This window comes from Zonotrichia albicollis, chromosome 23 (assembly GCF_047830755.1).
Source record: "Zonotrichia albicollis isolate bZonAlb1 chromosome 23, bZonAlb1.hap1, whole genome shotgun sequence".
Lineage (NCBI taxonomy): Eukaryota > Metazoa > Chordata > Aves > Passeriformes > Passerellidae > Zonotrichia > Zonotrichia albicollis.
Window position 1 is genome coordinate 6089697 of NC_133841.1, and position 27464 is coordinate 6117160.

General features: G+C 53.3%; 1 protein-coding gene across 2 annotated transcripts in view; it reads right to left on the bottom strand.

Annotated features, from left to right (window-relative positions):
- Positions 1-2802: 2802 nt before the first annotated feature.
- Positions 2803-27464, bottom strand: part of SCN4A (sodium voltage-gated channel alpha subunit 4) — a 53500-nt gene continuing 28838 nt past the window's right edge. For both annotated transcript variants that reach the window (XM_074557527.1, XM_074557526.1), the window contains exons 14-26: positions 27224-27397; positions 25341-25697; positions 20829-21260; positions 16179-16308; positions 15334-15488; positions 12451-12624; positions 11679-11801; positions 11177-11455; positions 9801-9854; positions 8242-8379; positions 7597-7701; positions 6633-6903; positions 2803-5847 (exon numbers count right to left, since the gene is read on the bottom strand). In XM_074557527.1, the coding sequence (XP_074413628.1) occupies positions 4658-5847; positions 6633-6903; positions 7597-7701; positions 8242-8379; positions 9801-9854; positions 11177-11455; positions 11679-11801; positions 12451-12624; positions 15334-15488; positions 16179-16308; positions 20829-21260; positions 25341-25697; positions 27224-27397 (3582 nt within the window). In that variant the 3' untranslated portion in view covers positions 2803-4657. The remainder of the gene's footprint in view (positions 5848-6632; positions 6904-7596; positions 7702-8241; positions 8380-9800; positions 9855-11176; positions 11456-11678; positions 11802-12450; positions 12625-15333; positions 15489-16178; positions 16309-20828; positions 21261-25340; positions 25698-27223; positions 27398-27464) is intronic.

Consider the following 27464-nt stretch of genomic DNA (forward strand, 5'->3'; position numbering starts at 1 on the left):
CCCCAGCACCTAAAAATGGCAAATCTGCTGCTCTGAGCACGGCCCCTTTCCTGCTCATGTAAATCCTCCCCGCCGGGGACTTTCCCTGGGGGCTGCTTTTGAATGTGGTGCAGACGCTGGGGAGCCTGTGAGCCCCGGGGCCGTGGGCATCGTCTATCCTTGTGTTCCTGGGCATGGCATCCTCCTGTCCCTGGGCATCGTCTATTGTTGTGTCCCTGGGCATTGTCCATCTCTGTGTCCCTGGGCACTGTCTATCCTTGTGTCCCTGGGCATTGTCCACGGTCCTGTCCCTGGGCATTGCATCCTCCTGTCCCTGGGCATTTTCCCTCTCCTTGTCCCTGGGCATTGTCCGTTCTCCTGTCCCTGGGCATTGTCCACTGTCCTGTCCCTGGGCATTTTCCATCTCTGTATCCCTAGGCTTCATCCACCCTCCTGTCCTTGGGCATTGTCCATCTCTCTGTGCCTGGGTATGGTCCATCCTCCTATCCCTGGGCATTGTCCACATTTCTGTCCCTGGGCACTGTCCCTCTCCATGTCCCTGGGCATTGTCCATCCTTGTGTCCCTGGGCATCGCATCCTCCTGTCCATGTGCATTGTCCATCCTCCTGTCCCTGGGCATTGTCTATCCTTGTGTCTCTGGGCATTGTCCATCCTTCTGTCTTTGAGTACTGTTCATCCTCCTGTCCCCAGGCATTGTCCATCTCTGTGTCCCTGGGTATTGTCCATCTCCGTGTCCCTCAGCATTGTCCACCCTCCTGACCCTGGGCATTATCTATCCTTGTGTCCCTGGACATTGCATCCTCTTGTCCCTGGGCATTCTCCCTCTTCTTGTCCCTGGGCTTCATCCACTCTCCTGTCCCTGGGCATTGTCCACTCCCTGTCCCTGGGATTCATCCATGCTCCTGTTCCTGGGCATTGTCCACCCTGGTGTCCCCTGCTGGCTCCCTGTGGTGCCAATATTCCTTGGGGGTGGCCAGGACTGGCTGTGCAGCAGAGCTGTGGATGAGCCCATCTGCAAAGCAGGAGGTGCCAAACCTGGCTGAGCACAGGATGTGCCCAGGGAATGGGATTGGTGCTTTCTGGTCACATCTCTGGGGCGGGACAGGATGGGAGTGACCCCCAGGGCTCCCCCCCAGCTCCACAGATCCCCCCAGGGTGTTTGGCCCTGAAGGGGATGGGCAGGGATTGATGGTGGCCCAGAAGCCAAGAGCTGCAGCAGGAATGGGATAAGAATAGGGCATGTTTGTGGGGTTGGTTGTTGTGGGATGGGTCCCTCAGCTCCCATCCCTGTATCCCAGGGAGTCCAGAAATCTAAAATCAGAGAAGCGTGAATCAATCCCAAAATCACTGTGGTTTGAAATGACCTTTAGGATCATCAGCTCAGCAGCACCATCATGATAACCACTAACCCCCCCATGTCCTCAAGTGCCACATCCACATTTTTTGAGCACTTCCAGGGGGAAGATGAGATGGGGAAATGGCCAAAACAAGGAGTCACTTGGGTCCCAGCCATGCCCACCCCTTCTCCACTTCCAAGATCCTTCTCCATGGGACCTTTGGCACAGCCAGGCCCAGGGAAGCTCAGCAGGGCCCCCGAGGTGAGCTCTGCTGCAGGAGCATTTCCCCCAGGCTCTGCCCCCCCGTTGTTGCTCGTTGGGTGAGCACTGAACTGTAACTCCAGTGAAAAACACCTCTGGGTACTTCTGCCAGTGCTGTTGGTCCCCAGGGCCTGGTGCCACTGCCCGGGGCCTCCCCAAACCTTCATCTTCTGCAGCCTGGCTGGGGTTTTTGCCAGTTCCGAGCATCTGATGGGTGCTGGGTACCAGCCCCAGCCTGACTTTGCATGCAAAGGGACAGGAAGCAAAAAATAAAATTTTCCAGAGAAAAACTGGCTCCATAAGGGCATGATGATGGGAGAGGTGCCTTCTCTTGGTTCTGTATACAGGGCAGTGCTGCCAAGTCCCTGCTGCCATTACCCCTGGTCTGGGTGGAAGAGCAGAGCCTGGCCCTGATATCCCAGGAGAGCAAAGAGGAAGGGATGCCCATGTGCTTGGCAGGCACAGGAGGGGTTTTTATGGGGTTCTGGGGCTGCAGATGGAAGCTGGGCTGCTGGAGGTGCCTGGGAAAGCCCTGGGAGGTAAAAGCAGGAGTGGGGCACAAACTGAAGAGGGTTTGCAGTGACAGTGGCCAAATCTGTGCTGCCCAAGGCCTCCCTGGCACACTTGAAAGGCCCTGAGGGGCTCAGTCTCCCCTCGAGACCTCTGTGCTCACAGCAACCCTGATAGGGGTTGTAGGGGAACCTGGTGTCTCCACGGGGAGGGTCCCACATCCCCCACGCTTCCAAACCCTCCTCTGTCCTTGGCGGAGCCCACAGCAGCATCTCCTGTGGCTCCTGGGGATGGGATCATGAGCAGAAGCTCTGGGAACTGGGCTGGAGGTCTCAGAGGACAGCCCTGGAGGTTCCTGTGCAGGATGAGACCCCCAGGTCCTGCTGAGGTTGGCTGAGCACAGGGAGTCAAGGGAAGGGGTGTTCACCCCTCCCAGCACAGGGGTGTTGGAGGGTGTTGCCTGTGAAACAAATCTAAGTTCACTCTCAATTCTTCTCCAAGGAAACCTAATGAAGGGAATTAAAGGCAATTTAAAGGGGGTACAGCTCCTTTAAAAAAGAATACAATATCTACAAGCAGATAAATATTGACTTCCCAATTATACTGTGGGTCCTCATCAATAAAGTGCGTTAAAGCTCTGCACTACAAAAATATATCCCCCCCTCAAGATGCCCCAACAAACTTGGTACCGTAATAAGAGATCATTTACAGTTGTTTATTGTAAGAAATGTACAAAGAAAAATGGCTTTAGCTCGCACAAACCCTGCTCTGGGGCATTTCCCCATCCCTGACGACACAAACGTAGAAGCAGCATCGATTGTGAACTGCGGGCCGGGCAGGGGCTGCCGTGCCAGGGATGCTTCCCATGGAAATGCTGGCCATGAAAAGTGGCTCAGCACCACTCCTGGCCAGCCTGGCCATGGGGCACCTGGGGTGGCAGTGCCCGAAGCAGCCCAGGAAGAGAAGAGAATCATCAGAGTACAAAAAAATCAGAGTTTTTGGCTACAGGAACAGCCTTGCTTGAACTGGAAGAGGTTTTGGTTCATGTTTGTTTTGATCTCAAGAGGGATTTTTCCCCTTTTGAAGGCAGAAGGTGGTCAGAGGTGAACTCAGGGCCTTTTGCCCATTTTTCACAGAATCACAGGATGGTTTGGGTTGAAAGGACCTCAAAGCTCATCCAATGCCACCCCTGCCATAGGCAGGGACACCTTCCACTGTCCTAGGCTGCTCCAAGCCCCGTCCAACCTGGCTTTGGACACTTCCAGGGCCCCAGGGCAGCCACAGCTGTGCCGAGTTGATTTTCCTTGATTTACTTTCATTTTTGCTCAGCTGTGTAAAGAACAGCAAATCCCTTTTCTCCCTGGGAAAACGCTCCTCTGCCTGGAGGTTTCCTGGTGAGGACCTGCCTGGCCCATCCAGAGCGTGCCACCAGGGCCTCTCTGCAGCCCCAGCCTGGGGAAGGATGCTCTGCCTGAGGATTTTGGGATTCACACCCCAATGGGAACTTTTATTCCATGCAGCCACTTGGGGCTTGGGTGGGATTTTGGGCACCCCTAAGGCAGCTCATGGAAAGGATTGTTCAAACATGTGCTCCAATCCCTGGGGGTACATCTCATTAATTAACACTAATGAAGAGGACATTTGGAATGCCAACCAAGAGCACTCCAGTGGGACAGTTCCTCTTGGAACAGGGCTAGGAAGAAAACCCTGGAGAGTTTTGTCCTGGGGACTGGGGATTCTTGGAGGATGTTTTCCAAATCCTATCTTTACCCATTGCTTTCCTGCCACAAAACCTGAGTGGAAATGGGAAAACAGAGTAAAAATACTGACTATAAATAGTGTTTACATTCGTCCTACAGAGATCTGAATGATTCCTGCTTTCAATGCATATTCAGAGACTTTGAAAACCTGATATTTAACCCTGAGAACAAATTTGCAGATGCTTTGCTTTGGCTTTGCAAACCAATTTTTAAGACATAATTGCACTTTCTCTTGTAAGTAACAAAAAATAATCATCAAGCTTATTCAGAGGTTCAAAAGAAAGGTGCTGCTTTAAGACTTTGGAGATTTTTGTTCACAAAACCTTTTTTTTTTTCCGTAATTATTCTTAATATTATTTCACTTGGCTCATCTTTACTGGTTGCTTGGCTGCACTCTGGAAGAATAAAATACAGGAAAATCTCTTAATTGTGAAATAACATTAATAAATAATTACTTTAAGTGAAAGGACAACCATACTCTTCTGTTCACGCCTGAAAACCATCGTTACCGTGATGAGATGATTTCAAAACTAACTTGTTTCTCTTTCACCGACAACAGATTTCACATTTGAGTTCTCATAAGAAAAAGAATTTAACTTTTTGCAAGTGCAGTGGGCTGTAAAACCCAGGATCAGGAGTAGATCCTGTTTTGAAATTCAAGGTGGTTGCTTGAAATGTCTGAAATTAGCTCAATATCTAAGATCTAGAGATCTGTGCATGGAAGAGCTTTGAACAGGAGATACAAATGAAGTCTCTTCAGGCTGGGCCAGAGGTGGAACCTCCTCGTGGTTACACCAGCGACTCTTTCACCACGTGTTCCTTACGCCAAACCTGTGCTTCCTCAGGAGCATCCTGGGGCGTCTCTGAGCTGGGAATGGGCTTGAGGCCCAGGGCAGGGGCTGTCTCCACATCTGTCCCAGAGTTCCCATAGATCTCCTGCATTTTGGTGGCGATCAGCCCTTCCTTCTCGGGCGCGTCCTCGCCCAGCGTGTCCTGGCTGTGCCTGTACATGTAGGAGGCCTGCTTGACCGAGCGCCGCAGGAGGTACCTCCGGAACGCCCTCTGGATCCTGATAGCACACACCTCCTCGTGCTTCCTCTTCAGGGTGGTGGTGATGGGCTCATAGGAAACCTTCGAGGGGTTGGCAGCCATGAACTTCTCCTCCATGGTGGCCTTCAGGGCATCCATCTCGCCCGAGTCTCCCAGCACTTCCTTAGTCAGGGCAAAGAGGATGTCTAGGCAGTGGATTTTGTCCCCAGCAACCATTGGTAGATCCATGGTGATGAGTTTGATCTTGTTGGGCTTGGGAACTCGGAGTGGCTCCTGCAAGGTGTCCACAAAGTCAGACAAGGTGCTGTAGGCGATGAACTGGGTGGCGTCAGGGTCGAACTTCTCCCAGGTTTCATAAAACATTTCAAAATCGTCTTCGCAGAGGGGCTCGCTGCTCTCCTCCGTGGCCACGCTGAAGTTCTCCAGGATGATGGCAATGTACATGTTCACCACGATGAGGAAGGAGATGATGATGTAGCTGCAGAAGAAGAAGATGCCAATGGCGGGGTTCCCACAGTCTCCCTTCACCGAGCTCCCGGGGTTCTCCAGCTCGGGATCGCAGTCGGGGGGGCCGCTGTTGAGGATGGGGTTGAGGAGCCCATCCCACCCTGCTGATGTGGTGATCTGGAAGAGGCAGATGATGCTGTTCCCGAAGGTTTCGAAGTTGAAGATGTCATCGATCCCCGACTCCTTCTTGACGTAGGCGAAGTTGGACATGCCGAAGATGGAGTAGATGAACATGACGAGGAAGAGCAGGAGGCCAATGTTGAACAGGGCGGGCAGGGACATCATCAGCGCAAAGAGGAGCGTGCGGATGCCTTTGGCTCCTCGGATCAGCCGCAGCACACGGCCAATCCTCGCCAGCCGGATCACCCTGAAGAGTGTGGGGGACACAAAGTACTTCTCAATGATGTCTGAGAGGACGATACCTGTGGAGAGAGGAAGGGCAGATGAGTTTGATGTGCCACCAATGGGAGGTGAAGGGGAGATTCTTGGCTCCACCTGGGCAGACAGAGAGAGGTGAGGCCACCCCAATGGCTCCTCCAGTGACAGGGAAAACATTAAAAAATAACCTCTGAGCACAGACCCAAGGGTTAAACTCTGGCTGCTCTGTTTCAGAGAAAGAGAACACCAAGGGAAATAACAGCAAGGAGTGTGGCAGCAGCTCTCTGGCCACAGAGAGAAACAGACCTTTCCCAGGCATTGTTCTGGGGAAAGGCTGTGAGAAGATCAGAGAAAAGAATAAGAAACAATTCTTATCTTAACTTGCTGCACCTGGTATAGTGAACATGTAGAATGCGTTATGGAGATTTGTTTACCAAAGGGTGGTTCCTAAACTAGCCAATGGTGATGTTGTTTGAATTAGAGGACCAATTAAGTCCAACTGTATCGTAACTATCTATAAGAACAATAGGTTTCTTAATAAAGATTATTATTAATCAACTTTCTGTGCATAATAGAGTCTATACTAATTATTATCCAGATGGGGGCCCATTACAATGATAAAGGAGGAGCAGAGATCCCCAGCCCCTCTGCCAGCCTGGAATGGCCTCACATCTGTCATGCCCCAGGGTCCTGCTGGCTTGGCCATGCTCAGAGGATGGGTACAAGCAGAGTCCAGTGACAGCCCGGTGGGTGTGGACTGGTGAGACCACTTCCACCCATCACTGTCCTGTGGGATCCCTGAGGGACTGGTGGGAGCAGCAGGACTCACCTAGGATGGAGAGGATAACCACCACGAAGTCAAAGATGTTCCAGCCCACAGTGAAGAAGTAGTGGCGCAGGGCGAACATCTTGAGCACGCACTCGCCGGTGAAGATGACGATGAAGACCAGGTTTATCTTGTAGAGGACAGAGGTTTTGAGCTCGCTCTGGTCATCTGTTTCCACCATCATGGTCACCATGTTCAGACAGATCAGGATCATGATGGTGATGTCAAACACTTGCTTGGTAACGAAGTCAAACACCTTCCCTTGGATTTTGTTCTGCAGTGAGGGACACAAGGGCGACGATGGAGCACCAGAGAAGAGGTGGGAACACAGGACAGACACAGCAAAACAAAAACACAGCAGAAAGAGAAGAAGGAACCGTATTTACAGGTGTGGGAAACCTCAGGGCTGTGGCCAGCATGGCTCTCACAGCCCCCAAAATTATGGGGGGAGGATTCCCAGCACCTCTCAGGATGGAGCACATCTGGGAACGCCACAGCCAGGAGGAGTGGGCACAGGGCACAGCCACTTGCTAATGACACCCACAGCTAATAGGGCACAAATTAACACGTGGGAAGGACCTCCCTTGTGCAGGGCTGCAAAACCCAAATCACAACTGAAAATGTTTTGGCTGGACCAGGGTCCCTTCTGGGGCATTGAAAGCTGAGCTTTCCCTGAGAGGAGAGAGAGCCAGAGAGGAGCTGAGAGGCAAACCAGGAAAAAACCCCAAATTCCTGCAAAAGAAACCCCATCACTGCCCTTGCCAGCAGACCAAGGGGTAAAGGGCAGACCCAAAGGAGGTGGCATGATGTCAGCCTCTTCTGAAGCCCCAGCTCTTGGCCAGGTCCAGTCAGAAGAACAACAATGGGGCAAATGGTCTTCCCTGGACCCTTTTTGTTCCCTTGGGGATAGCTGGTGGCTTGAAGTGTTCCCTGTGTGCTGCACTCCAGGAGGATGAGCCCAACGTACCGCTGGCCTGGGGATGGGCTTCTGGGGTTTCTTGGAGCCCAGCTTCTTCATGGCATTGTAGTATTTCTTCTGCTCTTCTGTCATGAAGATGTCTTTGCCTCCAAATTATAAAGGGAATCACCACTGTTAGTCTTGGGAATTCTCTTCCCACCAAGTGTGTCTGACCATGTCCCTCCCCACCAAGTGTCTCCAGCCCCAGAGATCCTGCTGGGAGCAAGGCATCCTCTTTGTGTCCTGCAGTGCCTGCTCAGCACCACCAGTGTGCTTGGCCCTGCCCACCCTCCTCCCCTGCTCTGGGCTGGCAGTCCTGAGCTACTGGCTTGGAAGGAGAAGGTGAGTCTCAACCTCGTGCATGGGAAAATGATCCCAGGGTGGGAAAAGAATATAAAAGTGATGGCCCAAGTAAGAGAATACACAGCCTCCCTCTGCTTCCTCCCTCTGCACCCATAAATGAAGTCCTCTGTGACTGCTGTGACCAGGACACAAAGCTCCATGTGCTGTTTGCCCAGTGCAGGAAGCAACTAATGGATAAGAATTCTGGGATCCATCCCAGTCCTGGGCATAGTGGCCCTGGTCCCATCACCCTGCTGCTGTGTTGGCCCCCTGCAACCCAGAGCAGCCCCTCAGGAGCCAGGAAATACTCATCTTTTTCTTCTGCTGGTTAAAGTTGTCGATGATGACACCGATGAAGAGGTTCAGGGTGAAGAAGGCCCCGAAGATGATGAAGATGACGAAGTAGATGTACATGTAGAGGTTGATCTCATACTGTGGCTGCTCTTCAATCTGGACAGGAGAGACGGGAAATGTGAGGCTGACCTTGTCCCAGAAATGTGTCCCCAAGCCCCCAGACAGGGGTTTGTGGTGTTTGGACAGAGCCAGGGTATGGCTGCTCCAAAACTTTTGTGTGTTTCCAATGGGAGCAGCCACAGGAAGGGACATCGCTGTGACACTGACTGAGGGACAAGGACATGCTGCCCCCTGACCCCGCAGCATGGGCTGGGGAATGGGAAAGGATGTCCTTAGCAGTGATATTAATGAGCAGATGAGTTTCTTCCCTATAATCAGCATTCCAAGGGCTGAAATATATCTGAGAGGGGAAAGGAAAAGTGGATTAATCTGTCAAACCAGCACAGCTGGGTGACTGGCTTGACATCCCTGGACAATGCTTCTCATCCCAAGGAGCATCCCTTAATCCTGCTCTGTGTTTAACCAGAGACACCCCAAGCTGACCCCATTGGCTTCCCCCATTTTTGATGGAAGCACTTGGCAGAACAGGGAGGATTTTCTCCCAAACCAGCTTTGCCCCAGGTGGGGCAGAGGCCTGAGGGATTTTCAGAGGGTGATGAAAGGGTGCTAAAAAGGGCAATGAAAATCACCCCTTCAGGCCTGTAGGTGTGTGGGGTGACCCCCAGTGTCATTGGAGAACAGTAGGAAACCCCTTCTGCTGTGGGGACACTTTTGGGGGTGGATCACAGTAGGAACAGCCTTTGCACATCACTCTTCAAACACTTGGGGTTTTTTAATAACTCTTTGAACCCCATGGCTGAATGCTGGCTGCTCTGTTCTCATAACCCACTGATTGCTCAAGGCAAGCCAGGTACTTTCAGGATGGGATGAGCTTTCTCAGCTGGAGGGGTCCCAGAGGACATCATGTCACAGCAGGCAGAAGGATGAACCCTCCAGGCTGGAACAGTGGGGACAGAACAGGGATTTTGGCCCCTGGAACTGAAGCTGAGTGGAGCAGACAGCCCCAGCAGTGGGGTGGGAGCCCAGTGTGGGGCCAGGCTGCAGGTGACAATGACAGGGGTGGCACAGGGACACGTGGCTGCCCTCTTTGAGGCTGTGCACCTCAGCCAGTGGGATGCTGTGGCTGCCCAAGTGTCCAAGGCTGGGTTGGACAGAGCCTGGAGCACCCTGGGATAGTGGAAGGTGTCCCTGCCCATGGCAGGGGCAGGCACTGGGTGGGCTTTAGGGTCACTTTCAACACAAACCATGCTGGGATTCCATGATCTGATATATTTTGGGGGGTTCTCCACCCTGTAGCCTTCATGTCCTGGCAGAAGTCATGGGTGGGATGCAGCACTAAAAGGCAGAGCCAGAGGTGATGCTGTAGCCAAGGATCCATCCCAGCCTCAGCTCTGGGCTCCTGGTCCCAGTGCGCCAAGGGGAATCCAGCCCTGGAGCCAGCCCTGTGTGTCCCTCACCTCACGGGAGTCCACAGCTGCATACATGATGTCCATCCAGCCTTTGAAGGTTGCCTGTGGGAACAGAAATGGTCAGACTTGGAGTCTTTTCCAACACAAAGGATTCTGTGGCAGTGGAGAATGTATTTTCTGGGAGTTGTCTGTGGCTGGGAAGAAAGGGAAGGTGACGGGGGCATGTCTGGGGTTCTGAGCACTCTGTGGGAATGGCAGGAGAGGAACAAGGGTTGAATCCACAAGAAAAATGTCCCAGAAATATGGAAATTCCCAGGTGAATATGCATGGACCATTCTGGGGCTGAGGCTACCGTTGACTTTCCAAAACACCACTGCAAACAAGGCAGGGAACAGAAGCAATTGACTCTTTTCTCCTTTCTGCTCCCTTCAAAGTCATTTTCCCAAAGGCAGAGCTGTGCCAGGGCCAGCTGCCTCCTTTCCAGTCCCAAACTGTGCCACTTCCATAGCCCTGACTTCCACATCCTGCCTCTGCTTCTGCTGAATTCCCATCCCAGCAGGGTGGGGGCACCTCATCAAGTCTTTTACAGGGTCTCCACTGCATCTCTTACAGCCTTTGGCTGCTGATTTGTTAAACAAAAGGTCTGCACATTTTGTTTCCTGAATCTGATGGAACAACAAGGCTGAAGAGGAAGCTGAATTTAGAAGCAGAGTCATCAGCTGGGGTTGTTTTCCGATTCTGCAGCCACCAGTTCCCCTGGATCTGATGGGAGTAGCCCCAGTCTGCCCAATAATGCAGCCCACATCTATATTTTTATCAAAGCTGTGGGGAGCAGTTCCCCTTTGCTGCCTGGCCCAGCTGTGGGGAGTTCAGTGGAACCCCAGGGGACTTGTGTGTCCTTTTTCCAGTCGTCACCCACCCCACGCACAGCCTCACAACCCACAGCTGGAGCAGAGTGAACTTTCCAAAGAGCTGCAGGGGTCCCACAGAGCCTCCCCTCCTGACTCCTGCACCCCGTGCTGGGCAGGGGCTGCTCTGCAGTGCCAGCCTTGGTGTTGCAAATGGGTGCAGCAGCTCCCTGGTGAAACCTTTCCCTTCCATAATCTACCCTGTCCCTTTTCCTCCTTGCTAGGAGTTTCCCTCCTTTCCTAAGGGGCTTTTTGATGTTAAAAACCACCCTGTGCTGGGCAGAGGCTGCTCTGCAGTGCCAGCCTTGGTGCTGCTGCACCCATCTGCAGCAGCTCCCTGGTGAAACCTTCCCCACCTTCTACCTCATCCCTTTTCCTCTAGGCTAGGAGTTTCCCTCCTTTCCTAAGGTTTTTTTTGGTGTTAAAAAGCTTTGAAGCCAAGAAGCAGCTAAGAAACCCCATCCCACCACCCTTCTCCACACATCCTGGATGGTGACACCCCATGTCGTGACGTACCACCTGCAGCAGGGACAGGTATCCCAGGCCCACATTGTCGAAGTTGACCTTGACATTGACCCATCTGACCTCGTTGGTGTAGAGCAGGGCCATGCAGTCGCTCTTGTTGTTGACCACATTGATCTCGAAGAGCTCCCCAGTGGTGGTGTTGACACACCTGTAATACTTCCCTGCAAACAGGTTCACCCCCATGATGCTGAAGATCAGCCAGAAGATGAGGCAGACCAGCAGGACATTCATGATGGAGGGGATGGCACCCACCAGGGCGTTCACCACCACCTGCAAGGACAGAAAAGACCTTGGGGGCCCTGGATGGGACCTTCATGTGTCCCCATGCCCAATCTCGCCCTCCCCAGCAGCACTGGGTGAGGTCAGACTGGACCAAAGGTACCTTAGCATTGATCCCACCAGTCTGGAGCCCCTGAAAACCATCCATGATGCGGAGGATTGCTGAGGGCTCTCATGTCCCTGCCAGGGCCAGCAGCACATGGGGCACACTCACCCTCATGCCCTCGAAGCGGGACAGAGCACGCAGGGGTCGCAGAGCCCTCAGTGTCCGCAGGGATTTGATGGCTCCCAACTCGGAGTATCCCAGCCAGTTTGCTGTCAGGCTGACCAGGGACACCTGGAAGGAGCAGCCCAAGTGATCAGCAGCAACTCAGGTGCAAACACAGCTGCAGCTCCTGCCCTTCCCTCTCTCCCCAGTCCCTCAGGTTGGTGATCATCCTCTAGCCCTGGGACAGAGACATTGAGTCCTTGGGGTTCCTGGTGACCAGACACCTCAAGGGTCACAGAATCCCAAAATGATTTGGGTTGGAAGGGACCTTAAAGCCCATCCAGTGTCACCCCTGCCATGGACAGGGACACCTCCCACTATCCCAGGCTGCTTCAAGCCCTGTCCAGCCTGGCCTTGGGCACTTCCAGGGATCCCGGGGCAGGATGATACCTCTTGAGTGTGAGTTGGAATTGATGTGAGGCACAGAAAGGACAGATTGCTCTGTCATGGACCATTTGGGAGACCCTGTGTCCCTTCACAGCTCTGCTGGGCCTGGTGGAACTGCAGGGCGTGTTCTTGGCTTGGGTGTAAGACACAATGGTTTGAAATGTTCCTGCAACCAATGAAGTGTTCCATCTTATGGGGGACCATTATTCCAAGTAATGCTATTAGCCCTCATTCCAGAGCCACCCTTCTATCCTCTAAAATACAATCTGGGTTCATTTACAGCAGCCCCTAACGCCCCAAGCCTCTTGGCCTGGCCCTGCCCATCACGTACATCCACGATGAGGAAATCCAGCCAGCACCAGGCATTGGTGAAGTACACCTTGAAGCCATAGGCCACCCACTTGAGCAGCATCTCGATGACAAAGATGTAGGAGAAGACCTTGTCTGCGTATTCCAGGATGGTGCGGATCACCTTGCGCTGCTCAATGTAGATGTCCTCGAAAGCCTGCAAGGGGTATGGAGCTCTGTGACAGCCACATCCCTCTGTGGGACCCCGTGGAGCTCTGTGACAGCCACATCCTTCCACATGATCCCACAGGGCTCCATGACAGTGCCATCCTTCCACAGGACCCTACAGAGCTCAGTGACAGCCCCATCCTTCTGTGGGACCCCATGGAGCTCCATGACAGTCCCATCCTTCCATGGGACCCCAGGGAGCTCTGTGACAGTCCCATCCTTCCATGGGACCATAGGGAGTTCTGTGACAACCACATCCTTCTGTGGGACCCCACAGGGCTCTGTGACAGCCCCATCCTTCTGTGGGACCCTACAGAGCTCTGTGACAGTCCCATCCTTCTGTGGGACCCCATGGAGCTCCATGACAGTCACATCCTTCTGTAGACCTGTGGCATCCCAGAGTACACCCTTGCTGGCATCTCCCTGCCTTCCTCTCCCATGGGCACACAGCCCAGAAGCTGTTGAATCATCCAGGGATGCAAACCTTGGAGCACTGTTGAGCTTTGCTTCTCATCCAGGTTCAGAGGAACAGGAGGTCCCCTGATCCCAGCCCTGCTTTCCAGGGCTCAGGAAGCTGGAGCCCAAGGAGGACTGGTCCATGAGGAGCTGATCCACCTGGGGTCCAGCTCCTGCTTGGCTTTGTGGGGTTGGCCCCAAGGCAAAGCTTCACTGAAGCCAAGGTCCAGCTGCATCCAGCTCCCAGGTGTCTCAGCTCAAAACCAGGACACCAACCCACACCTTGGGATGCTTTGGGAATTTTGAAAATGCCCTGACTGCCACACCCACGTGTTGAGTAAGCACTGGAGGTAGGGTTGTGGTGACCAGGTGCTGCACAGCTGGGGTAGCACAGCTTTCAATTCCTGCTCCAGCTACAACCTCAGACATCCCCAAACCACCTCAGAGCGAGCTACAGACATGTAAAGTGAGTCTGAAAAGCCTCTCAGTCCCTCTGTTCTCCTTCCCTCTCTCTTCACCTCCAAACCTGCAGAGAAATTTCTATTTCCTGGGTTAAACCTAGCCCAAACACTCAACAAGCACCAGGCAAACACTGATAAGGAATTAGGTTGATTTAAGACATGTAAAGGGTATCTGAAAAGCCTCTCAGCCCCTCTGTTCTCCTTCCCTCTCTCTTCACCTCCAAACCTGCAGAGATATTTGTATTTCCTGGGTTAAATCCAGCCCAAACACTCAGAGAAGAGCACCAGGCAAACACTGATAATGAATTAGGTTGATTTAACAGAACACCAGGTTATGAGAGGGGGCACCAGGCACTGATGGAGGTGCTGGACACCAAAATAAAAGCCATGAACTCTTTGTCAAGCATCTCCTGACAGCTGGTGATGGTGAAATGAGGAACCACAGGAAGCTCCATAAATGGTTCAGATGGTTCATAGCTGGCATCAAGAGCAGCAGTGGGGGCTGTGGGCAGTGGATCCCCTCGAGCCATGGACCACAGCCTGTGGATGATGGTCCAGGAATGCTGTGGAGGGTGACCAGGGCTCCTGGAAGGTGTTAGATCTGAGCCAAATGGGGTTTGAAATCAAACATCTGCCCACAGCTGGATCATTTGGCACAGGAGATGCCCAGAGCCTGGGCTCTGTCCCCTCCTGTAGCAGTGTGCTCTCTGCTGACAGGGTGACAAAACTATCTTTTGTCTTCTTAAAAGGGAAGAAAGCTTAGAAGTTTTTTGTCTTCGATTAAGTGAAAAGACACCTCATAGGATGTGGGGGACTTCATTTCAAATTTAAGGATAGCTAATTGGACAGAAGCTAAGAAGTTTTGCTTAGGCAACTTAGCAGAAAAAGAAGTGAATAAAGAAACAAATGGCTTTTGTAAAGTGTTTTACTAGGAGCAAGAACGTCTGGCTTGGTTTTTCTGTTTGTTATTTTGCCTTTTATAAAACCTTTTTATTTCCAACACTGCAACAGAAGCCATTCTGCTGATTTTTATGCCTCGAAGGGTAGCTGAGCTATCTTGGGTGTGTTATTGGCCTCCAAAAGCTTATTAGACCTGTCTGGAAGAAGTAAATATAACAACCTCTGTTGGGGAAGATGAAACAGGAAAGCCTCATAAATATTATTGTCTGGCAAAAGATTTTGAGAATATGGAAACTATAAGTGAGATTGAAATGAAAGCAAGCTTTGAGATCCCTCAGTTACTGAACAACTGGAAAACAATGGTGTGGCCAGCTGAAGGTAATCCCCTTTTGATGGAACAACACCTTCTGCTTGCAGACAGGCCCAAGGGTCAGAGCAGACCCTACAGCTTGGCAGGAGGGGCCCAAAGAGGAGTTTTTAGGGTTTAAAATGTAACACAGTATGGGAATGTAATGATTCTTATAGGCTGTATGTAAATGCTATAGGGTTTGTATCTTGTACTGGATTGGTTAGTGAGAATTAGAATATTCAGCACAGAAGAAGATTTATGGTATTGGAGCAGGAACTTCGCTCTCTCACCCTCTCATCCTCTCTCCCCCTCTCTTCTCTCAGCCTGCTCTGAGCTGTGTTTGGCAGCTCCCAGCAGGGCCCTGCGCCCAGGCCCTTTGCAATAAACTCCAAATTCCACAGCCTGGCTGCAGAGATCTCTCATCTCCGTCCATCCTGACCATCCTACCCCATCAATCCTACAACCCTCCCTGGGCTCCCCTAGGCTGGGAAGCTGCTGCAGAGCCCTCAGGGCAGGGGAAGGTGGCACCTACCAGAGCTCCACTGCTGAGGAGGATCATGAAGACGATGAAGGTCTCGAACCAGTCGTGCTCCACGATGCGGAAGCAGGTTTTCCTGAGGTTCCACCAGATCTTCCCCTTCTCACTGGTGATGTCCACGTAGAGGCAGGGGAACCTCTTCACACAGCCTGGGGACACAGGGCTGGGGTTATTCCTGGCCAGGGTGTTCTCACTGTTCCCAGTTTTATTGGCATTTTAAACCATCCCTGGTGGAAGTTGGACCGGGATCTGTCACAGACATCTTTTATGAAAAATCCTTTCCTTACGATTTTTCCTCTTGAGAAGCTGAGAGGCCTCAGGAACAAAATGTAAACAATGGTTATCTGCTGCTGTGGAATGCAACAGGTGCATCTGTGATTGGTCTCATGTGGTTGTTTCTAATTAATGCCCAATCACAGTCAGCTGGCTTGGTCAGAGAGTCTGAGCCACAAGCCTTTGTTATCCATTCTTTCTTTTTGTATTATTAGCCAGCCTTCTGATGAAATCCTTTCTTCTATTCTTTTAGCATAGTTTTAATATAATATATATCATAAAATAATAAATCAAGCATTCTGAAACATGGAGTCAGATCCTCATCTCTTCCCTCATCCTAAGACCCCTGAACACAGTCACAGGGATCCTGCTGGGTTTAGGTGAGGTGCACAAGGGGAGCTCCATGGGGATCATCTCTGGGGTGTTGCAGGAGGATTTGGGGCTGAGCTCAGAGAGCCTGGGGGTCCCTGTGCTGCAAGAACTGGTTGGCAGAGGCCCCTCCAGCCCCATTTTCCCCTCTCCACACCCATCTCCCATGCCCCCAGGGTCTCCAGCCCTGCTCTCACCTTCAGTGAAACACTCCTCAGGCTCATTGCTCTCCTCAGCCTCTTCTGCCACCTCCTCCTCCTCGGGTGCAGGGGGTTTGTAATCCACTGTGCTGCACACGGACGAGGCGTTATCACTGCTCAGGGGGTTCTGCAGGGGGACAGCAGCTCAGGCCAGGCTCCTGGCCAGCTCCAGCCATGCTCCTCGTGTCCCAGAGAGCCTGGCAGGACTCCTGGGTGCTGGGACCCCCTCATTTGGAGGATGCTCCCATGGACACACAGCCCAGAAGTTGTTGAATCATCCAGGGATGCCAGTCTTGGAGGATTGTTGGTACCTGAGCTTTGTTTCTCATCCAGGTTCAGAGGAACAGAAGGTGCCCTGATCCCAGCCTTCCTCCCAGCACAGCAGCTCCATCTCCCATCAACCTGTGCCACCACCTCAGGCTGATTCTGATTTTCTCACCTCCTCCTCCTCTTTGTCCCTATCCAACCTTGCTCTGCCAACCCCCCTTTGGTGCAGAAACCCAGCAGCCTCTGCTCTCTCCTCCCTCTGGCTCAGCTCGTGCTGCAGGGCCCTCAGCCCAAGGATCACCCCAGTTCCAAACCTGCATCCCAAATGCCTTTCCCCAGCTCCAAACCTGCATCCCAAATGCCTCTCTCCAGCTCCATCCTGTTCCCAGCTCAGCTTGGCTCCTTCCCAGACACCACTCAGCAAGGCCACAGGGTCTGATAACAAGGGACAACCTTGGCAAGCCCCTGGGACTCTTTTTCCTCTGTTTTTTTTTTTTTTTGGCTTTCTGAGAAGATCCTCGTGCAACACTTGAGGAAGGAGCAGATCCCCAGCCCTGCCTATCCTGCCTGGGAGCAGCAGGAACCAGAGGGTCCAGGATGGTATTTCCAGCACAGGAAGGTGTTGGCTTACATGGGAAGGAGATAATCCTTCCCTCAGGCTGCTCCTGCTTTTGGTAAATCCATAAAGGAGCTGCTCTATCCTCCAAAAACCAGGGAGGAGCCCCTGGGGTAAACTGAGGCACAGTCAGGGGCCACAGAGAAGATGTGGCTTTGACACACCTTAGAGATCCCCTTAGAGAGGGTCAGGTTGGGGACAAACCAGAGCAACTGCCCTGGAGTTGTGGGGGAAGGGCCAAAAGGGCCTTGGATGGGTCACCGATCCCAGGAGATCTGTGGGTGGAGCTCAGGGCTGGTTCCACTGGGTGGGGACAGGGATAAAACCCATCCCCGGGGACTCCTGAGCCATCCCACACCTGAAACCAGCAGGTTTGGGGGGCAATTCCCATCCCACACCTGGAACCAGCAGGTTTGGGGGGCAATTTCCATCCCACCCCTGGAACCAACAGGTTCGGGGAGCAATTTTCATCCCACACCTGGCACAGCATCTCCAGCCTGCCTGGGGTTGTCTCACCCTGACTCAACTGACCCCAAAATCCACAGCCCTGAGAATCACAGAATTGTTCAGATTGGAAAAGCCTTGTGAGACCATCGAGTCCAGCACTGCTGAGGCTGCAACTGTCCCCTGTCCCCAAGTGCCACATCCACAGGGCTTTTAAACCCCTCCAGGGATGGGGACTCCAAACCACCCTGGGCAGCTGTGCCTGGGCTGGACACCCCTTTCCATGCAGGAATTTTCCCAATATCCAATTCAACCTGCCCTGGTCCAGCCTGAGGCCGTTCCCTCTGCTCCTGTCCCTGTCCCCTGGAGCACAGTCTGACCCCCAGGCTGTCCCCTCCTGGCAGGAGCTGTGCAGAGCCACAAGGGCCCCCTGAGCCTCCTTTGCTCCAGGCTGAGCCCCTTCCCAGCTCCCTCAGCCCCACTGACAGAGCCAGGAGCATCTCAGGACACCAGCAGGGTGGGAGCCCCATGGGAGGAGCCCTGCACGGATTCTGCGGAGCCACACGGTGGGAGCCAGAGAATGCATTAAAAACAGGCAGGGGGGGAATGATGGGCTGCGATTTACCGTGAAATCACAAATTTGAGAGTCACAAAGACCGTGTAATTCCAATCTCCTGCCATGGCAGGGACACCTCCCACTGTCCCAGGTGGCTGCAAGCCCCAATGTCCAGGCTGGCAGCTCCTCCCTGCTGTGAGCTGCCAAGAGAAACCAGCTGCGATTGTAGCTGCGATGATCCTGTCCCTGCCATTTCCCCGAAAAGGAGCTTTTCCTTGCACAGCAGCTGCTCTGGCCCTGGGGAGGATTTGCCGGGGCGGTTGCAGCTGCTGGGGTGGGAGCGGAGCAGGCGCTGCGCGGGGCTCTGGCTCCATCTGCAGCTGAGCCCGGCTGTGAACGCACCGAGCACCGGCCCCGGGACAGCACAAGGATCCCTCCCTTAGCGCCTGAGTGCTGGATTAAATCATTGTCATTTCACCTGGTGAACACGGGCTGGGAGAGCTGGGGGGGCTCATCTGGAGATGGGGAGTGGCTGGAACAGCTCAGAGCCCCTTGCAGGGCCCGAAGGGGCTCCAGGAGAGCTGAGAGGGACTGGGGACAAGGGATGGAGGGACAGGACCCAGGGAATGGCTCCCACTGCCAGAGGGCAGGGATGGATGGGAGATTGGGAATTGGGTATTGTTCCCTGGGAGGGTGGGCAGGCCCTGGCACAGGGTGCCCAGAGCAGCTGGGGCTGCCCCTGGATCCCTGGCAGTGCCCAAGGCAAGGTTGGATATTGGGGCTTGGAGCAGCCTGGAACAGGGGAAGGTGTGTCACTGACATCTTTTATGAAAAATCCTTTCCTTAGGATTTTTTTCTCCTGAGAAGCTGAGAAGCCTCAGGAACAAAATGTAAACAATGGTTATCTGCTGCTGTGGAATGCAACAGGCGCATCTGGGATTGGTCTCATGTGGTTGTTTCTAATTAATGCCCAATCACAGTCAGCTGACTCGGACTCTCTGAGTCACAAGACTTTGTTATCATTCTTTCTTTTTCTATTCTTAGCCAGCCTTCTGATGAAATCCTTTCTTCTATTCTTTTAGCATAGTTTTAGTATAATAAATATCATAAAATAATAAATCAAGCCTTCAGATCCTCATCTCTTCCCTCATCCTAAGACCCCTGTGAACACTGTCACAAAGGTGTCACTTCCATGGCAGGGCATTGGAATTATATGGTCTTTGAGACTCTCACCAACCCAAATAATCTACGATTTCATGCAGATTAAATTTCAGCCCATCACTCCCCCTGCCTGGGCAGGGCCTCTGTTTTTAATGCACCCTCTTGGCTCCCACCTGAGTCAGCTTTGGCTGAATTTAGGCACCAAACCCAGCAGCCCTGATGGGCTGAACTGGTATTTACTCGTTGAGAGGTGCTCTTTGCCTTTGCTGAGCCGAGAGTTTTCCCATGCAGTGTTTGGAGTGGGTACTCTCTGTGAGCACACCCCAAAGCCCAGAGCTGTGCCAGGATAGGTCCCATGGCTGCACCCCAAGGTTTTCCCACCTGCTGGAAAGCACTTTGGGGTGACAGGGAGCTGAGGTCCATGGGGACCCTGTGTGTCCCCTCCCATCATGGCCAGGCTGGCATTGGCATCACCTCTGCACTGCTTCTGTGGGACTGGGGTTGGGAAGGAAAAATATGGGGGGAAATGCCAACTCTCAGCCCTCCTGGTGGCAACTCTGAGGGAGCTGAGAGCAGCAACTCCCCTGGTCCATTCCCTTAGCCAGCCCCACCTTTCCTGCTGCCCCTCTGCACCTCAAATGCTGAAATCTCCCTGTTGCCCCAGATAACAATAAATAATCATGGTTGTCCCCTCTCCTTGCCCCACGTTGTGCCAAGCTGGGTCCCTGTCACCGCGCTGAGCTGTGAGGAGCCTGCAGAGGGGAGGGAGGTGAGAGGCTCTGCAGTTTTGGGAGCCCTGCTTCATTTTCCAGCCTTTCCTGGGCTCCCTGTGCAGTCCCAACCAGGTGCCTCCTGGGCCTGGCAGGGCTGGTTGGGATGGAGCTTTCCAGAGTTCCTTCAGCTCCTGGAACACGTTTGCCATCCAGTCATGACAAATCCCTGCTCAGAGCTGTCCTATTGTGCAAGCAAAGCCCCTCCTCAGGCTGATGCGCCTGCTCCGGTCCCCCTCAGCACCTCCAGCTGCCCCCTGTGTCCCCAGGACTTTGGTGTGAGCAGTAATTTCTCACCACACCCTCACCCTTTTGTGTCCACTTGGGTCTTCCCAAGTTTCTTGTCCCCCAGTGGACCCCAGCAGTGCCCTGGAGACCAGGCTCAGCTGTCTCAGCTTTGGATCCCCCACCCCTGGCTTCATGTTCACCCCTGCTAAGCTCCTCCATCTGGTCTGGGCCCCCAGGATGAGGCATTAGCAGTGGATCCAATGATAGTGCCATCAGCAGATTTCCTGGCATCGGGTTCCTCTGGGACATCTTTAACCCCAAACAGGGCGCTCCAACCCTTGCACTGCCCTGTGCTGCCCCTGTGGGGCCCTCTGGCATCAGCAATGACCCCACAGCCTGACCCAAACCAGCCAAAACCCTGCTTGGACCCTCCTCTCCCCTCCAGCTGGGAAATGCCAGCTTGGAAAACACCAAGTTTGGCCCATGCCATGCTCTGTGGGAAAGCTGAAAGTGACCCAAACCAACATCACTCTTTGGGCAGCACAGCAAGAACGGGCCAGCCCCAGTTTTGGGGTGAAACCCTTCCCTTCCACCCCCTCGCTGACCTTGCTGGTGTCCTCAGTGTCAGACTGTGTACTGGTCTCCTCGTAGAGGTCAGACTCCTCGGAGGCAATGGGGACCTGCACCGTCAGGCTGGGGTTGTTGATGAAGTTCATGTGCTCCAGCTCATCCATGAAGATGTGCTCCTTGCCCGTGATGCCGTCCAGGTACCCCGACTTGGGCTCCAGGGCCGTGTCCAGGTGGTTGAGCGCGGGGTTGTCCCTCTTACTGGGCTCCTGCTCCTCCTCGGGTGCCACCTTCTTGCCCTTGCAGAGGCGGCGCAGCAGCGCCAGCAGTGCGGCCTTGCCCAGGGCGATGCCGCGCGTGATGCGGCCGATGGCGATCTGCAGGTTGTTCATCTCCCCATCATCGTCTGATGCTGCCAGGCTGTCGGCGCTGAAGGAGCTCAGCAGCAGAGCCAGAAACAGGTTTAGCACCTGGGGGGACAAAGCAAATGCCAGACCTGAGCTCCAGTGGGTGCTGAGCCTCAGGGTTTCCCTCTGCAGCTGCATAGATCTGAGGCATTCACATTGTCTGGAAAAATCCCTTCACCCAGTGAGACAGTGTTCACAGCGGTTCTTGGATGAGGGAAGAGATGAAGAATCTGACTCCATGTTTCAGAAGGCTGATTTATTATTTTATTATATATATTACATTAAAACTATACTAAAAGAATAGAAGAAAGGATTTCATCAGAAGGCTGGCTTAGAATAGAATATCAAAGAATGATAACAAAGGTTTGTGGCTCGGACAGAGTCCAGCCAGCTGACTGTGATTGGCCATTAATTAGAAACATCCAACATGAGCCAATCAAAGATCCACCCGTTGCATTCCACAGCAGCAGATAATCAATGTTTACATTTTGTTTCTGAGGTCTCTCAGCTTCTCAGGAGGAAAAATCCTAAGGAAAGGATTTTTCAGAAAAGATGTCTGTGATAGCCCAAGTTTTTTCTCCTGGGAAGCTGAGAAGCCTCAGAGAAAAGGAAAACAATTCTTATCTCATTTGCTTCTCCTGTATTTTCCTCCTTTGGGATGTGTTTGGAGATTGTTTACCCACAGGTGATTGTTTCATTGGATTCTGCTGTGAGTTGTTTTCACTCTTTGGCCAATCAGGGCCAAGTTGTGTCCGAACTCTGGAGAGAGTCACAAGTTTTTTTCATTATTATTTTTTAGCCTTCTCTAAGTTTCCTTTCTGTATTCTTTAGTATAGTATAGTATAGTATAGTATAGCATTCTTTAATATAATATAGTATCTTAAAATAATAAATTAGCCTTCTGAGAACATGGAGTCAGATTCATCATTCCTTCTTTCCTTCATCTGGGGGTGACTCAAATACAATAGGGATCGCTGGTGGCTGTGGAGGAACCCCTTCACTGAGCACCTCGTGGGCTCTGCCCTGCCCTCACCAGCTCTGGGGGCTGCAGAGGTGCCAGTCCCAGTTCCTGAAGGGCATGGACATGCTCCTTCTCAAACCCCCTGGGCTCTGATGCCTTCCACCTCACCCTGGGCTCCCACGGTCCTGCTGATCCCGCCATAAGTGATGCCAGTCATGGTTTCAGCTCCTCTCAAGCTCTGCTGTGGATCTGTGAGTGTGTCCCTTCCTTTGGTCTCTCAGAGCTCCAGGAATCCCATGGGGGACTCCCCAAGCCTCTGCTGCTTCTCCCCATCACCCCCAGGGATGCAACTCAGCTCTTGTGGCTGCCCCTGGATCCCTGGAAGGGTCCAAAGCCAGGCTGGATGGGGCTTGGAGCAGCCTGGGATGGTGGAAGGTGTCCCTGGCCAAGTCACAGGGTGGGGCTGAGTGCTCTTCAATGTCCCTTCCAACCCAAACCAGTCTGGGATTCCACGGTTCTGTGATTATGTCCCTTCTCTTCCCCAGAATGAAACATCCTGCTTGTCCTCTCAGCTGCAGCTCTTCCTCTCCTCTTCCCTGGCTTTGGCAGCCCAGATTCCCAGCAAGCCCCAGCAATTCCCAGCAAGGATGAATGATGGACTCTGCTGAGGGTCTTCCACTCCCCGGGGCCATGGAGGAGCCTGGATTGGCTGTGACCCCATCCCTGCTCTGCTCCATCAAAGCCGTATTTCACCCCAGCATGAGCCAGGAAATGCTCAGTGTAACTCCAGGCACGGGCTCGTGTGTTTCCCCTTCTACTTCACCATCCCAAAACGTGCTTGGAGCCCACCACAGCCTCTCCTGGCACAGCTGGGGCTGCTGCCTGCCAGGAGCAGGAGTGGAGGGGTGGGATGGGCACCCCGAGGGGCAGAGCAGGGACGGAGCCAGCCCACAGCTGTCGGTGTTTGTGCCGCGGTGCCAGCAGCGCATCTGAGACGGGAATTAGCTGCTATCCAAGGACACTGCTGCTTTCACATGGCTCATGCCATGTGCCTTAAAGCACGTCTTTAAATAAATCCCCGCGGGCCCAGCAGGCAATTACCCCATTAAGCACCAGTTACAGTTAATGGGCGCCGCTGGCTTTGTAGGACAGGACTCTGTTACCTTGTCACCCGACTGACTTCCTCCCTTTTCCCTGAATAACCCCAAAGGAAATGCTCAAAGTGTCATTAAGAGCAAAGGACAGGTCACCTTCTTCCTGCGTGAGAAACACACACCTCCCTGCATGGGGAGCCTTGGGAGCCTCTGGGACGGGCTCCAGGGCTCGGAAATACCTGAGGCACGGCCAGGAGAGCCTGGCAGGGAGGAGGAGGAGGAGGAGGAGGAGGAGGAGGAGGAGGAGGAGGAGGAGGAGGGCGGCCCTGGCCGTGTTTGTGCTCCGTGTGTCTCTGCTGGGCTGTAAATGGAGCCCTGCAGGAGCTGCAGAACTGCCCGGAGGGCTGGGGTGCACCTTGGGGAGGGGACACTGGCACCTCTGGGATGGGGACACCCAGACCTCTGGGAGGGGACACTTGTACCTCTGGAATAGGAACAATGGCACCTCTGGGAGTGGACAACTGCACATCTGGGAGGGAGACAATGGCACCTCTGGGAGGGGAACAATGGCAACTCTAGGATGGGGACAATGGCACCTCGGGGAGGTGGCACCTCTGGGATGGGACAGTGGCACCTCTGGGAGAGGACACCCACACCTCTGGGATGGGGACACTGGTACCTCGGGGAGGGGACAATGGCACCTCTGAGATGGGGACACTGGCACCTTGGGGAGGGCTGTCACTGACCCCACCAGCTGCAATTGTCCTGCCCCTGTTTCTTCCCCAGAGCAGTGCCTTGGAGAGGTGGCAAAAATGAGCCGTAGAAGAGGGAAAGCTCCCAGAGCCCCTTTTGGGAGGGCTCTGCAGGGACTCCCAGCTGGGATTCCCAGTCCAGACTCCTGCACTCCCTGCAGATGGCTCTGGACAGGCTCCTGCTCCTTACGGGGGCCCCTGTGGGTGATTTTCAGCCTTACCATCCCCTGGGCAGGTGGCATCACCAGCCTCTGCTGGCTGGTGGGAGATGGGCACGGGGCTGCTCCCCTCTCTGCCCAGCACCTCCCTGGGGCTCTCCCTTCAAAGCCCCAAATCCCAGGGAAGCCAAGAGGCACCCAAATCCCAACTTTCTGCCCTCAAATTGGGACACTCCAAGCTGACCCGAGCCGGGGGCTGCTCTGGGCTTCTCCCCAGGCTCCTTTCAGAGCCTCCCTGGGGACAGGGGTCAGCGGCTCCCGGGGGCAGATAGTTTTTCAAAGCAAATTCCAAAGGGATTACACAACCGCGGCAAGTAATAGGAACGAGTCGGCGCTTCCCTCCCCTGCCCTGCTCCTCAAGAAGGGAGAGCAGGGCCCACGCAGGCTGCAAAACAAGCTGCAGAGCTGCCAGCGACGGGGTTACCAAGTTTAGAAAGGATTTCACGCTCGCCTGGAACTCGCAAACCTGCGGCTCAGGCGGCACAGGCAGCCGGGGGGAGTGGGGACGGGGGGTGTAGGGCGGGGGTGAGGGGAGCAGGGGGTCCCACAGACACAGGGAAGGAGGTTGGCCATCAGCAGATGCCACTTGGAGCACGGTGAGGGCTGGGGAGGTTGGGGATCTGCAGGAGCCTTTTGGGGGCAGTGCTTCCAAAGCACCTAGAGCAAAGGGTGGGATGGATGGATGATGGATGGATGGATGGATGGATGGATGGATGGATGGATGGATGGATGGATGGATGGAGCTCTGCCTCCATCCCTCATCAGGAGAATGGGAAACGGGACAGGAAAGCTGGAAAAGCCAAGTGGAGGACACAGGGAAGCTTGAAGCCGAGCTCTGTTTTATCCCAGGGTTGCTCCTGCTCTGCCTAAAGCCCATTTGTGTTTTCTGTGCCTCAGTTTCCCCCCATTTCCCAATCTGGTTTCAGCTGGGGGTCCCTCAGGAACATTTCCTCCCTCTGTCTCACACAGAGGTGACACAGCCCACTCGAAGGGCCTGGGGAGGGAGGAGAATCCTTGTGCTCCCCACAACTCCAACCAGACCCTGCCATGGGCACAGCCCTGAGCTGCACAGAGGCGTCCCCAGCCCAGCACCCCCGTGTCCCCAGCCCCAGACTCACCACGAGGTTGCCGATGACCATGACCATCATGAAGACGATGAGGCACATGGTCTGGCCGGCCACCTCCATGCAGTCCCACATGGTCTCGATCCACTCCCCGCAGAGGATGCGGAAGACGATGAGGAAGGAGTGGAAGAAGTCATTCATGTGCCAGCGGGGCAGGGTGCAGTCCACAGAGATCTTGCACACGCACTCTATGTAGCTCTTGCCGAAGAGCTGCATCCCCACCACGGCAAAGATGAAGACAATGATGGCCAGGACCAGCGTCAGGTTGCCCAGGGCGCCCACGGAGTTGCCGATGATCTTGATGAGCATGTTGAGAGTGGGCCAGGACTTGGCCAGCTTGAAAACCCTCAGCTGTGGGGGGGCAGAGAGATTCTGCTTAGCCAATACCAACTATGAACGAACCCACAGCCGAATCCTCCTACTTACACAAAGGCTTCAACCCCTTCTACCACTTATAGCCACCTGATGACTCCTAGTCAACCTAACAAACGTGGCCTTTCTCCCAACAACAAACCTCATAGCAGAGCTAACCATTGTAATCACACTTTTCAACTGATCTGCCTTCACAATTATCCTAACAGGGGCTGCGATCCTACTTACTGCCTCATACGCCTTACACATACTAATAATAACACAATGAGGTACCCTCCCATCCCAGATCACATCAATCCAAAACTCCTCCACACGAGAACATCTCCTCATAGCCATGCACATAATTCCCATGATACTTCTAATCATTAAACCTGAACTAATCTCTGGCATTTCAATATGCAAGTATAGTTTCAACCAAAACATTAGACCGTGACTCTAAAAATACAAGTTAGACCCTTCCTACCTGCCGAGGAGAGGTAAAACCAACAAGAACTGCTAAGTCTTGTATCTGAGAATAGAACCTCAGGCTCCTTGCTTTCAAAGGATAATATTAATCCAATGGTTTTAGGAGCCACTCATCTTGGTGCAAATCCAAGGCTGTGCCACTGCCATTGCACCCTCCTGGGGCTGTTTGACCAAGGCAGGAGGGGTTGAACCCACACTGTTGGAATTCAGGACATCCCTCTGGCTGTCCTGGATTGCCCGAACCCCTGCCAGAGGGCTCAGAGACCCTGGCACAGAGCTCAAGACACCTGTGACTTTGATTATGACCCATGGAAAAAATTTCCAACCTTACATGAGGATCTGCAAGCCATGAAAGTCCAAGTAGAATAATAATTAGTTTGTCATGGCGTGAAAAATAAATTTTTGGGGGTTTTTAGAATGGGGGTTCAGGAGGCAAGATGGAGGAATTATAATAATAATTAGTTTGTCACGGGGTGAAAAACAGATTTTTGACATTTTTAGAATGGGGGCTCAGAGTCTCAAGATGGAGGAATTTGGGCATGCCCTGTTCTTTTTCCTTCTTCTTCTTGGCCTCTGTATTCTGGGTGATGCTGGCAATTTTGGATTGGTTTAGAGTAGAAGCTCACTGTCTAACATAGGTGATAGGTAATGGGAAGTTATGGTAAATATTGTACATGTAGGTTTTAGTATAAAAAGATAACAGCAGTGTGCCTCTGTCTGACCTGCTGAACGGACCTCAGCAGGCCAGAGAAAGAATTTTATAGATAAGAAACAATAAACAACCCTGAGAATAAGATTAGAAGAGTTCTGACTTCTTCTTCACTGCCAGGCTGGGAAAAGAGACTTTCTAACACATCACAGGGTCATTCTGACCAGCAAAAGCCCTGAGACCACACCTGCTCTGACTCCAACTTCCCTGAATATTTAACTCTGTCTTGTCTTTAACAGGGGCCAAGCTGGGCCCTCCCAAGCCGAGCCCCCACCATGAAGGAGGCTGGACAAGCCACCCCTGTCACCGCCCAGGTGTCCCCAGCACGTACCAGGCGGAAGGAGCGCAGCACGGAGAGCCCCTGCACGTTGGCCAGGCCCAGCTCCACCAGGCTCAGGGTGACGATGAAGCTGTCAAAGATGTTCCAGCCCTGCTGGAAATACTCGTAGGGATCCAGAGCAATGAGCTTCAGGACCATCTCTGCCGTGAAGATCCCTGTGAAAACCTGTGGGAAGCAGCACCGTTGACCACTTGTTCATACACCAGGGCTGAGCTGTGGGGTGGGGTGGGCA